Genomic DNA, 12,803 nt, shown 5'->3' with positions numbered 1-12,803 from the left:
CTTCTCGAAATCCTGGCTACGCCCATTTCTAAGGGTTTATTATCCGTTTTTCGTTATTTATATTTTTCTCTTGTAGTTTTTAATCAAAATATATGGTCTCTTAGACAGGTAAAATGATATTCCAAAATATAACAATTCAGAATTGTATGAATTTGTGCGAGTTTGTTGAAGATTATGTTCATGCTTATGAAGTAAAAAGATGTAAGATTTAAGATATGTATTTTTATTGCAGTATAGATTCTAACGATCATCATCATCTTCTTCTTCTTCTGGTTGCGGAATGTAAATGTTTATGTCTCTTCGAATTTTTCCCATTTCATCGTCGACCCACTGCCGGAAATTCTGGACTTTAACAAAAAGATTCACAATTCCATTCCCACTGTAACACGCTCCATTTCGATTCAGATAAGTATTCCATACGAAAACACCCACATGATAGAACTGTCTTTGCCGTCCCGGTATCATGCAGAATAACGGAGATCCTACATCAAATGGGCAAATATGGTTCGTTGCTTCTTCCTGTGCACATTGGAAGTTTTCGTTCAACTCATATTTAAGCAACGTTCGTTTCATCGCAGCACGGCAATCGTTGTGCTTCAGCAGATTCATTTCTACGACTTTCATGTACGGTCGAATTCCTGGACCGCTGTCAGGCGTACCTCCCCAGCCGGTCAAAAAGCACGTGCTTCCGCTAAAATCGACATCAACGTTTGGTAGGCAAATCCGATTGACGTGACGCGAAAAATCCACTTTGTCATCGAGAATCAAAAGCGCTATGCTCGCTATTCTCGTGCGATACTCGAATCGGGGATGCTTGACGACCCTTTCGACTTTGCGAATCTGTGGATAAATTGGGAAAAAAAATAGTTGAAAGTTCTTTCAAGTTATCATGTGTTAGATATGAAGTTGAGGTACTCTGTGTTTAATTTTATCGTGTTACACAAAATGATGCTGTCTGTCTGCAGAATTTCAATGAAATCAAGATGCTTTAGATATTAGATTCAAATGAGGCAGATATGAAATATTTAGCAAGATTTAGCAGGAACACATTGGAATTATTTCAATATTTTGAAAAAAAAAAAGAAAAAAGGTTCCAATAAAACGGGATCTACACCCATAACTCCAATAAGAGTAATGCTACTATATTAAGAGTCGTTCAAAAAACCTGAATTCATTAAAATGTCTTTTATACTCACCCTTAACTATTTCTCCTCATTTCGAAAATTATGGAGAAATAGTGCAAGATGAATAATGAGGTAATAACGGTACTGGCAGTATTTATTCTATAGTCAGTTTTGTATAAATCAAACATTCTGAAACTAAGCCAAAGTGGGAGCTCCCACTACAATAGAACAAAACCAATAAAAGCCATAGTTTTCCCTACATTATTATCATACAATTAATAAAAGTACGAACCTGCCGTTTCTCCTCCGGATCTTCTAGATTCCAAGCACCAACGGAAACAAACAGTTCCGTAGAACCTCGCAAGTTTTCACAATTGGCAGAGGTGATCACTACAAAATCATCAACGAGCGTCCCTCCGCAAAGGAAGACATCCTGTAGGAAACCAAACTCGTTCAAATCTTTCGAAAAAATTTCCACATTCCACGGAAATTCTCCACGCTCGGAGTCTCTAATGTCCACCGAATAAGACGAATTTGAATGTCGAACGCCGCAATCTGCTGGTGACCAGCCGATAATTGGTTTTTCTGTTGTTGTTGTTGTTGTTGTTGTAGTTGTAGTTGTAGTTGTTGGCGGCTTTGTCCTAGTACGGGCAGTTGTCGTAGTAGTTGATATAGTAGTTCTGGTAGTTTTTATAACCGGCCTTCGTGTAGTACGCTCCGGGAAAACTATCGGGATATCTTCCTTTTTGCAACAAACTTGCCCCAAACTACTACATCGTCCTTCATTTAAAATGTCACTAAAAGTGTAAATCGAATTTGTTAATTACCTTTGTACATTCTCGGCATCCATATGTTCATACTTCTGTCGACAATCCTGACTCTGTACACATTCAGCATTGCGAGGATCGCAGCTACTGAAAAACGCTTGCACAGGATCTTGCGTAGTAGTTCTACGAATGAAAATCTCTTTGGTTATTTGTGGACAGACGGAAGCACAATGAAAAAGCAAAACGACCAACGGCAGTACCACTCGACCCATTGCTAGAGGTTAACTAGCAAAGCCGAGTAAGCTGCCAGCATCGCTGATGGCATTGCGAATATGATCATCTGCAGCACCAGTTATTTCGAGCCAATCAATCCAATGAATGGGAATCCCAAAGAAAAAATAAACAACATGAATCTAAAATAAATTGAGAACTCCACTGATAGGTTACGATCAACTCTACTATCAGGGGCAATATGTAAGTTTTCGTAGCACAAAAAGTGTTTTGAAAACAATCAAATTATTTAATTCACTAAAAAATTCACTAGAATTCATTTTCTGAAATCTATTTGTTTTATAATTTGTTTATTTGATTGGACACGAAAACCTGTTAGTGTAACATTTTCTATTATGATCCATAGTGTTATATGGTTACCGCTCCTGGACATCTCATAGCTCCCATGTTCATCCCATGAAAAACCAAGCCATGAAAAGGAATATACGATTTGTTTTTCATTTTTGTGATTTTATCCCTAAGTAAACACGCATGTTAGCAAAAAGAAGTTTTTTTTTCCCATTCTAGTTCGAGACAGCAGCACGTACGGACTCGTTTTTTGCTCGCGCATTTTTTCCAAGTGTTTTTTCTCGTTCGTTCGCTGTTTACATTTTCGCTTCGTCGCGTTGGCGTTATTTTCTCCCGGACCCATCATGGGAGACTCGGTGGCCGATTCGGTCGCTGGAAAAGTGCCTAAGCGCACTGCTCTTGGAGGCGCGGGTAACCCCTCCAAGCAGCTTTTGCAGAGCAACGTGTTCTCGCCGTTGCCGCTTGATGACAAACCGCCGAAAAAGAGGAAGAAGCAGCAATCGCAGCTGCCGAAGGTGCAACCGGAGCAGAAGGAGAAGTGCCCGCCCGTGTTTGTGAAAGGCGATCCACCGGATTTACGCCCAAAAATTCGCCAGCTGATCGCTAATGGGCTGAAATGTACTTTTCGGCTCTGCAGCGAGGGCGTGAAAGTGATGCCGGCAAACAGGGACCATCATCAATCCGTCGTGGAGTTCCTCGAGGTCCACAAGTATGAGTACTACACTCATGACCACCCCGGCACGAAGCCGCTCTAGGCTTTTCTGCGAGGACTTCACGTTATGAAGGAGGGAGAGCTCCAAGCAGAGCTTGAAAGTTGCGGACTGAAGCCAGTAGCCGTGCACAAGATCGCTCGTCACGACAAGGCGAGGAGATATCGTGACCAGCTTTACCTGATCCATCTGGAGCACGGCTCCACTACCTGGAATGACCTGAAGCTGGTTGGCGTTATAAATTACCCAGTCGTTGACTGGGAGCGATATCGGCCAGTGCACCACGATGTCACGCAATGCACCAACTGCTTCAATTTCGAGCACGGCACCAGAAAATGCCGCATGAAGCCGCACTGCACCGAGTGTGGCGAACCCCATCCGACTGACGAGTGCGACAAAATGGAGGTGACCGATCCCAAGTGCGCCAACTGTGGCGACAAACATCGGGCCACCACAAAGGACTGCCCAAAGCGAGCCGAGTTCCTGGAAATCTGGAAGAAGGCTTCCACCAGGATCATTCCGAAGAAGAACCGTGTTCCTGTAATCAACGAGGATAACTTTCCAGCCATCCCGGCCCCCCGTCGTGTGATTCCAATACTCCCACCGCTACAGCCGCACAAGCGGACTTCCACATCGTACGACTCGACCGGCCGACCAGGGGAGACGGTGTGGCCATCGCTCTTCGCTACAACATCAACTGTCGTCTGCTTCCAAGCTTCCAGCTCAGTGTCATCGAGGCGATCGGTGTCGAAATCACCACTTCGATCGGCACAATCGCGCTCATCGCGGCATACTGTCCAACGTAAGCCAAAGCCGGCGATGGATCATCGGCTGCCCTTCGGAGGGACATCGTGAAGCTTACGCGGAGGCAAGGCCAGTTTATCATTGCCGGCGACCTCAATGCCAAACATCAAGGCTGGGGCAACAGATCTTGAGCCCGGATTCTTGGTCCGGTGTCCACGCAACCCTCGACCTCTACATAACAAACCTGAGTGACCACGTCTCGCAGCCGGTCGTCTACCAGGAGCTCAGTTCGGATCACTATCCGGTGGTGGCGGAACTGGGCTCCTCGGTCAATCGGCACCAGCAGTTACAGCGAAACTACCATCGAGTGAACTGGCAGCGGTTCCAGCAGTGCGTCGATAACACCGTCGATTACGAGGTGCGTCCAGAGACGCCGGAAAGTATCGACCGCCAGCTTTGCGCTATCGATGAGGCGATTACGACGGCCTGGAGCAACATGTACCGACGGCTCGGCAGGTAAGCAACTCCTTAAATATCGATACACTCACCAAGGCGTACTGGACAGCCTGAACTTAAGGCACGCTGCAATCGAATCACAAAAATTATCCTGGCCAGAATGCTGGACCTCAAAAATAACGGTTTCTCAAATAAGATCCGCACTCTCCCAGATTATGCTAAGCCGTTCTGGAAAATGACCAAAATACTAAAATCCAAGCCTCGGCCAAGCCTTTGATCCCACTAGACAATAATGGCTCTAAGGATCGCTTGATAACTCCTACAGAGAAGGTCGCTGAAATAGGTGGTCACTTCGTCAACTCACACAATCTTGAGCAGAACATCGTCAGTCCACAAGAAGCAGCCGTCAATGAGCATGCTAACAACATCCATTTGATTCCCAACGACTTCTCGGAGGAGTTGGAGATCTCAGCTGGCGAATTGACGGCATATATCAAATCATCGAAGAACATGAAGGCCCCAGGCTTCGACAGCATCCTGAATCTCGAGCTCAAACACATGAGTGCTCCGTTCTTTGAGCACCTCTCGCTGATCTTTAATCAGTGTCTCCGGCTCAGCTACTTCCCATCGTCCTGGAAGTCAACGAAAGTCATCCCCATCCGGAAGCCTGGGGAGAATCTTCCTCCTTCAGAAGTTTTCGTCCGATCAGCCTTCTCTCAGGGTTATCCAAGCTATTCGAAAAAGCTATTCATCACCGGTTACTTGAGTCTGCCGAAATTCTCAACATCTTGCTCGAAGAACAGTTTGGTTTCCGACGCGGTCGGTCAACTGTACACCAACTGACTCGAGTTACCAACGTCATCAGACGGAACAAGTTTGTCTCAAAAACATCCGTCATGGCCTTACTCGATGTCGAGAAGGCATTTGACAATGTATGGCATGATGGCCTGGTGTACAAACTACAACGCTACAGCTGGAAGAATCTGTATCAACGCGGCGAAGACCCAGGTCATCATTTTCCCCCACTCCAAATCCCGTAAACATGTTCCGCCTGGGGACTGTAAAATCTTCCTCAATGGCACGACTGTGGAATGGGCCAATGAGGCCGACTACCTTGGCTTGACCCTCGACAGCAAGCTTATTTTCAGGCAACAGGTTGACAAAACAGTTACAAAGTGTAACGTTTTGTTGAAACTTTTGTACCCTTTGGTCAACCGCCGGTCGTCATTGTCCCTGAAAAATAAGCTTGCTGTCTACAAGCAAATCATCCGACCTGTGATCGAATATGGCATGCCGGTCTGGGAGAGCTGCGCTAAAACCCACCACCAACGGGTCCAAAACAAATTCCTGAGGATGATCCTCAACACCCCTCCCAGGACAAGAACATCCTAGGTCCACCGTCTGGCCGGAATAAAAACCTTACATGAACGCTTTGGTGAGTGTAAAGAAAAGTTTAGGGTCCGTTGCTTGCATTCGGATCAGGCTCCAATTAGGGCGCTAGTTCCAATCTAGGTTATCAATTTTTTATTGTAAATATTAGTGTACATAGTAGTTCGGTTATCAAATTAAAAAAAAAAAGGCGTCAATCAGGCATTGAGGTTTCACTGGACAAGCGACACGTTCGGACGTGTTTTACCGAGAGTTTCGTTTTGTATAGTTCGTTCGCAAGAAGCAAGCCATGGGCAAGCCCGGCCCCACCGGGACGCAAAAACGTCGCGCCGACGGCGAAGACGAATAAAATGCAAGCAAACACGAGTGCTGAAAAGCAATCGTTTCGCGGTACTCGCGACGGGCAGCGTGGAAAAGAAGGAGCGGCTCCCGCCCTTCTATACGAAAGGTTTTTCTGGAGAAGGTGTATTCGAACATTGATTACTACGTCAAGCAAGGCCTGCAGGTCACTCTCCGCCGGTGCACGGGCGGCTACAAAATAACCGTCCCCTCCATCAATCACTACCGTGCTGTGGAGACTCTCCTGAATCGTTTGTCGGTGGAATATTTCACCCACGACAAGGAGGCTGAGAAGCCCTTCAAAGCGATCCTGAGGGGTCTCGACGATATGGAAATCAGCAAGCTGGAGGAAGAGCTGAAGGAAGCTGGCCTCAAGCCGGAAAAGGTCTTCAAGATCAAGCGCCACAACGTGAACAAAAAGTACCGCGACCAGCTGTACTTGCTTCACTTCCCGAAGGGAACAACGACGATGAAGGAGTTGCACGGCAATCGAGCTCTGTTTCATCACATCATCGAGTGGGAGCGGTACAAGCCAGTACATCGCGAGGTTACGCAGTGCGCAAACTGCTTGAATTTTGGCCATGAAGCCAAAAAACTGCCATCTCCAGAGCCGCTGCTCCAACTGCGGCGAGATTCACGCTTCGGCCATCTGCGCGGTTGAAGACCCCGCAACGATGTGCGTTAACTGCGACCAGGACCACTTATCAAAAAGCCGGTCCTGCCCAAAGCGAGCTGAATTCATTCAGTTTCACAAGCAAGCCAACCAGCACAACCGTCGTCCGAAGAAGCAGCAAGACAACATCGACCTCGGCCCCGACTCCTTTCCGGAGTTTCTCCCACCCAAAGGAGCCAAGCCCGCTCAGAAGTAAGCATTCGCCGGCCCGCCCCCAGAATTTTGGGGCAATGCACCGCCGTCGACTACATCTTTCCAGCGCCAACCGCCAGCGCCTCCATCCCCGGATGGCCTGTCGTAGGTCATCAATCAACTAGTGTCACTCGTCACATAAGATGCTCAAGCAAATAAAGCAATTCTTCGTGCGCTGCAACTTTTGCCAGGTCCTTTAATTAGAACGCCAACTTGGTGGCGAAAGAACAGCCGGAGGCTATCGACTTCCTGCTAACCGAAAAAGTTGACATCGCGTTCCTGACGGAGACATCGCGTTCCTGCGATCAAATGTTAAAAAAATATGGTTGCCGTAAATATTTTCAACATCGTACTCAAGAATCTAGGACCAAAGGCCATCTCGCTCCTTATTAAAATCGAAGTTGGATCCCAGTTCGAAACCCTTTTGGAAATTAACAAAAATTCTTAAAAAACCTCAAAAGCCAATTCCAGCGCTTAAAGAGAGAAATAAAATTTTATTAACGAATGTCGAAAAGGCTCAAAAACTTGCTCAGCAGTTCGAGAGTGCCCATAATTTTAGTCTAGGTCTCACTAGTCCAATTGAGGAGCAGGTTACACGAAGCTTCGAAGACATTCTCAACCAAGATAATGTTTTTAACCCTTCGTTGGGAACTAATTTGGATGAAGTGAGATCTATTACTAGAAAATTTAAAAATATGAAAGCCCCGGGTGATGATGGTATTTTCTACATACTTATCAAAAAACTTCCTGAGAGCTCTTTATCCTTTTTGGTAAATTTATTTAACAAATGTTTTCAATTGGCATATACTTTCCAGATAAATGGAAAAACGCCAAAGTTGTTCCAATTTTGAAGCCGGACAAAAATCCAGCTGAGGCCTCTAGTTATCGCCCAATCAGTTTGCTTTCTTCAATAAGCAAACTGTTTGAAAAGATTATTTTAAATAGAATGATGGTTCTTATTAATGACAATTCTATTTTTGCTGATGAGCAATTTGGTTTTCGCCATGGGCATTCAACCACTCATCAGTTATTAAGAGTTACGAACTTAATTCGGCTCAACAAATCTGAAGGATATTCGACTGGAGTTGCTCTTCTTGATATAGAGAAAGCATTTGACAGTGTTTGGCATGAAGGTTTGATTGTAAAATTGATGAATTTTAATTTTCCTTTGTACATCATTAAACTGATCCAAAATTATTTATCAGATCGTTTCACTGCAGGTAAACTATCAGTAGACTAAATCTGATAGATTACCTGTAAGGGCTGGTGTTCCCCAAGGCAGCATACTGGGGCCCATATTGTATAACATTTTTACTTCTGACTTACCTGATTTACCACCAGGGTGTCAAAAATCTTTGATTGCAGATGACACAGGTCTCTCAGCCAAAGGGCGTAGCCTTCGTGTCATTTGTAGTAGATTGCAAAAAAGTTTGGATATTTTCTCCACTTACTTGCAAAAATGGTAAATTTCCCCGAATGCTTCCAAAACTCAGCTTATAATTTTCCCACATAAGCCGAGAGCTTCTTATTTGAAACCTTTTAGCAGACATATTGTCACTATGAATGGGGTTCCAATTATTTGGTCTAGCGAAGCTAAATATTTAGGACTTCTGCTAGATCAAAGATTAACTTTTAAAAATCACATTGAAGGCCTTCAAGCCAAATGTAACAAATATATTAAGTGTCTATATCCACTTATAAACAGAAAATCAAAACTTTGTCTTAAGAACAAACTTTTGGTTTACAAACAAATTTTTAGACCAGCCATGTTGTATGCTGTGCCAATATGGACTAGTTGCTGCAATACCAGAAAGAAGGCACTTCAGAGGATTCAAAATAAAATTTTGAAAATGATTCTGAAGTTGCCTCCGTGGTATAGTACCAATGAACTTCATAGAATTTCTAATATTGAGACATCGCAACAGATGTCCAACAAAATAATTTCGAATTTTAGATAAAATCGTTGCAATCTTCTATTGCAACGATTAGCTCCTTTGTACCCTTAGTATAAATTAGGTTAAGTTTAAGTTTAAAACATTGTAATTCCTTCATGGTTCAATTTAATCAGAGGAAAAATCCTAACTGCCAGAGGCAATTGAAAAGTATTAATAATAACTAAAAACGTAACATAGCAAATAAGGATGATAGTATTAAGAAAACACGGAACACCTAGTCTAAGAGATAAATGCATGTATTAGATAATTAGCAAATAAAATAAGTTTAAAAAAAATCCCGCAAGATTCTGACTTTTTTGTTGCTCTTAGTGGACATGCATATTTTTCAAAATAAACCACAATTTTATGAATGAGAAAGTTGATCGTTGATCCAAGACGAATTGTCGTCAAAGTACAAAACATAATCGTTTGGAGACGGTTGTGTAGTTTACGTTGGGCGGTCGTGTTATGTACACAACCCTTCTGATTGCTTGAACGCGTTTAGCGTACAAAAATGAATGTTGACCCTAACTTCCGAGCCCATGGTCTGATCCGGCCAATTCCTAATAGGGAATTAAGGAACATTCTCTGACGAATGCAACTTGTTGCGAGTAAATCGGCTTAGGGTGACTGGAAAAAGAGTTAGATTTGTTTTGGCTCACAAACACATTTTTTATTGAGGGTATTTTTAAAAATTATTAAACTTCATCACTGCTTTTTTGTGGTACATAATCATAGTATTGCATATGTAAACCTTCCTTATCTATCTCTCCATCGATCCAGTCTCTAAACTGCCCAATGTCAGTATAAACAGCTGGCGTACTCGATCTTCCACAACCGACGCCCCAAGACACCATTCCAACAGCGTAATATCTGGAATCGAAATCATCTGGAATGGGGAACACTACAGGAGATCCTCCATCACCTTTGCATGTATCCAAACCAACTTGGCCTCCGGCACAGAAGAAACTAGAATGCAGCTGAAATTTCTTGTTGGACGTGGCCCTGCGAAGTATTCGTTCGCACTGTGTTTTTGGCGTGTAGGTGAGATCAATATATTTGAGAATCTGTTGATATTTTGTGCGGTTCTGCGGCGTGGTTCCCCATCCGGTGGCAATAAGCTCTCCGTTGTCGATGGTGAAATCTTGAGGAGGAAGACAAATGGTGTTGATAGCTGGAGAGAGATCAAATTTGTCGTCCAGGAACAGAAGCGCGATATTGTTCACCAGGGTGGTGTGCTTGAACTCTGGGTGATATATTATTTTCGCAACCCGACGCTCTTGGAACGGGATGGGCTCCATATTAGCTCCCATGTCCCATTCACCAGCTCGAATGGTAAGTTTATTTGGCGTTCGCCAAAACTTTTTGGCACAGTCGGCAGTGGTAATTACTACTTCCGGATTAATCAGCGTACCACCACAGGATAATGAAGCTTTGGCCGCATTATTGATCATAATGGCAACCATCCATGGGAATTCTCCATATTGCGATTCGCCATTTTCGCGATTAATGGTATCAAATATTATTCCACTGCCCATCCGGTAGCCACATTCTTTCAGTTCTAAATCAGGTTCTGATTTTGCCGATTGACAACAAACGGTACCATATTCGCAGTCTGAAGAGGATCGCTCGGTTTCTTGTTGGCATTTACGCCTAGATTCACACGTTCCTCCCATTTCTCCACAAGTGCTAACATCTGGTCGTTTAGTGGAGGTAGGTGGAGGATCGGTATTTTCTCCTGATGTATCACTGCCGTCTGATCGACTGCAACAAATTAACTCGCCACATTTCTTATTTCCATCTGCGTGTACCGTTCCCTTGCATTCACTTCTTGAAGTACAAACTCCATTGCCGTTATCGCATGTCTGGAAATAATTGAATTTTTTTTCTCATGATCGTATTAGATTCAAACAAATGAATAAATTATAATTTTCTACCTTTCCTTCAGAAGAGTTGGTACTGGAATTGGACGATGTTTTATTAACATTAACAAGAGGGCAGCACGTGGTTGGTCCATTACATACGGAACTATTCGCTTGCACCAAATTTACGCCGTCCGGTTTAACCAAGCACTGGTCATGCGGAACACAAATAGAGTCAACGCCGCAGTTGTCATCAGTGCCTTCATCTTTCTTGACACCAGCACCGTCGACGCCGTCAACAGCTGTGCCATCCTGCGGAAATACGTAGTTCAGGTAAATTTAAGGGAAACGACCAAAGCTACAGCAAAGTATACTCACTTCCCCAGACATATCATTTGGACAGCATTGGTAACCGCTCCAATCGCAATCGTCGGTTTGCTTAAATTCTTTGTATTTCGCTAAATCAAGATTAGCTTTGCATTGGGTCCTCGGTAGACATGTACCAGTGTTTTCTAAGCAAGCCTAGTAAAAATAGAATCAACTCGATATTATAAAATGGGAATTTGTGTAAAAAGATATGAATATTTCGAGAATGTGTAAGAATCTTATCACGAACATACAAGGAGATCTATATTTTTCTTAAACCGTATACCATTGCGAGAAAATCGGTTTATGTTTACTATATGATAATTTAGCAAAAGCAATAGTTGCTATTGACTAGTAGATGGAAACAGATTTATACCAGAACTTGTAATTTTGTTACGGCATTTATTTATAACAGAGGTTGTTATAAAACATGTACCATTAGTAGCTAAAATAACAAAAGCCTAAACAAAATTACTTCTAGTTTCAACATATGTTTCCAATTAGCTTAGCTTAGACTGACTGTACATATCAATGGCTGCTACTCCGTGATTGATCAGAACTGGTGCAAATTGCACTATGATCCAAGTAAATAGTGGTTGTGATTTTCCATCTATTCTCAAAGTGCACGTTTCAGCAACCCGTAAATGTTGGTCGATAACGGCGCCGGCCAAGTCCTTACAGTCTTACTTACCGATTCCTTCGAGCAACACTTCAGAAAATAGTCTACACAATCATCAGAGAACCGTAGATCAAGGATCGCCGTCCCATCGGTGTTAATCACATCGTTTTGACACAGATAAGCGTATACACAGATGCCTTCTTTTCCGTTTGCTAAATGGCACGTCTGATAGAAAGATTATATTGAAATAAAAAATCAATCATAATATCATATTGTCAAACAAATGCAAATGAAAAACTTTCTCACCATGTTGGAGTAATCCGTTGGAATCACATTGTCCATCGCCTGTGCATGGTTCCAGGACAGCACATGAAAGGTTGTACAAATTAGCAAAAATCGCCAAACTGATAATCGCACTGCAGTCTGCATCTCTGTTCGTTCTACTGAAGAATGGAAAAAATATGTCTTCCAATGGATTATTTCAGCGTACCTCTAAGGAGGGGGTTTCCCCATTTTGCGATTGGAAAGCAATGCATATCAGAGAAATGTATTCTTTGAATTTGCATAATAAGATCAGTACTATAATTACTATTAATTTACTTTTCTTTCTTTTTTCGAGTATTTAATGTAAACAAGAAGTGTTATGTTATTTAATTCTAACGTTTTACATTGGAAGTTGTAACCGTTCGCAAATTATCTGAAGGTATTAATAAACTTTGGGACTTAAGCGCCTCTCTCGCGTGCGAGAGACCACCAGTCTATTGACATGCCTTATTATTATTTTTGCCTATTATTTTTGAGACAATTTCTCAGGGGAAATCCTCGATCGGTTGCTGGCTGAATGTTCAAAATCACCCGCCTGAATCCTGGGAGTACCTACATCCCTTTAGAGACTTTTCGGCGGTGTGCCGAAGACGGGCAACTTTCCGGCGGGCTCCGAAGACATAGGTTTCTCCAACGGGGTGCCGATGGTTCGTCTGACCATGCTGGCGGCGCAGGCGTCTCGATAGCGTCGTGGTACCGGCGGGTTACCAGTGGCCGATTGTTGC

The 12,803-nt window shown here is 43.3% G+C and overlaps 2 protein-coding genes across 2 annotated transcripts; both read right to left on the bottom strand.

Annotated features, from left to right (window-relative positions):
- Positions 1-207: 207 nt before the first annotated feature.
- Positions 208-2,223, bottom strand: LOC134226311 (inactive CLIP domain-containing serine protease A30-like). Its single transcript, XM_062707008.1, has 3 exons — positions 1,985-2,223; positions 1,417-1,921; positions 208-840 (listed from the first exon to the last, which is right to left on the bottom strand). Exons 1-3 carry the CDS (start codon positions 2,161-2,163, stop codon positions 241-243), a joined length of 1,284 nt encoding a protein of 427 aa, XP_062562992.1. The 5' UTR covers positions 2,164-2,223; the 3' UTR covers positions 208-240.
- Positions 2,224-9,540: 7,317 nt separating this feature from the next.
- Positions 9,541-12,216, bottom strand: LOC134226308 (phenoloxidase-activating factor 2-like). The gene is made up of 5 exons (XM_062707005.1): positions 12,061-12,216; positions 11,827-11,979; positions 11,148-11,291; positions 10,845-11,081; positions 9,541-10,772 (listed from the first exon to the last, which is right to left on the bottom strand). Exons 1-5 carry the CDS (start codon positions 12,181-12,183, stop codon positions 9,606-9,608), a joined length of 1,824 nt encoding a protein of 607 aa, XP_062562989.1. The 5' UTR covers positions 12,184-12,216; the 3' UTR covers positions 9,541-9,605.
- Positions 12,217-12,803: the final 587 nt, after the last annotated feature.

The sequence above is a fragment of the Armigeres subalbatus genome, chromosome 3 (assembly GCF_024139115.2).
Source record: "Armigeres subalbatus isolate Guangzhou_Male chromosome 3, GZ_Asu_2, whole genome shotgun sequence".
NCBI classification, from domain to species: domain Eukaryota; kingdom Metazoa; phylum Arthropoda; class Insecta; order Diptera; family Culicidae; genus Armigeres; species Armigeres subalbatus.
This window is presented reverse-complemented; position numbering and strand designations above follow the sequence as displayed.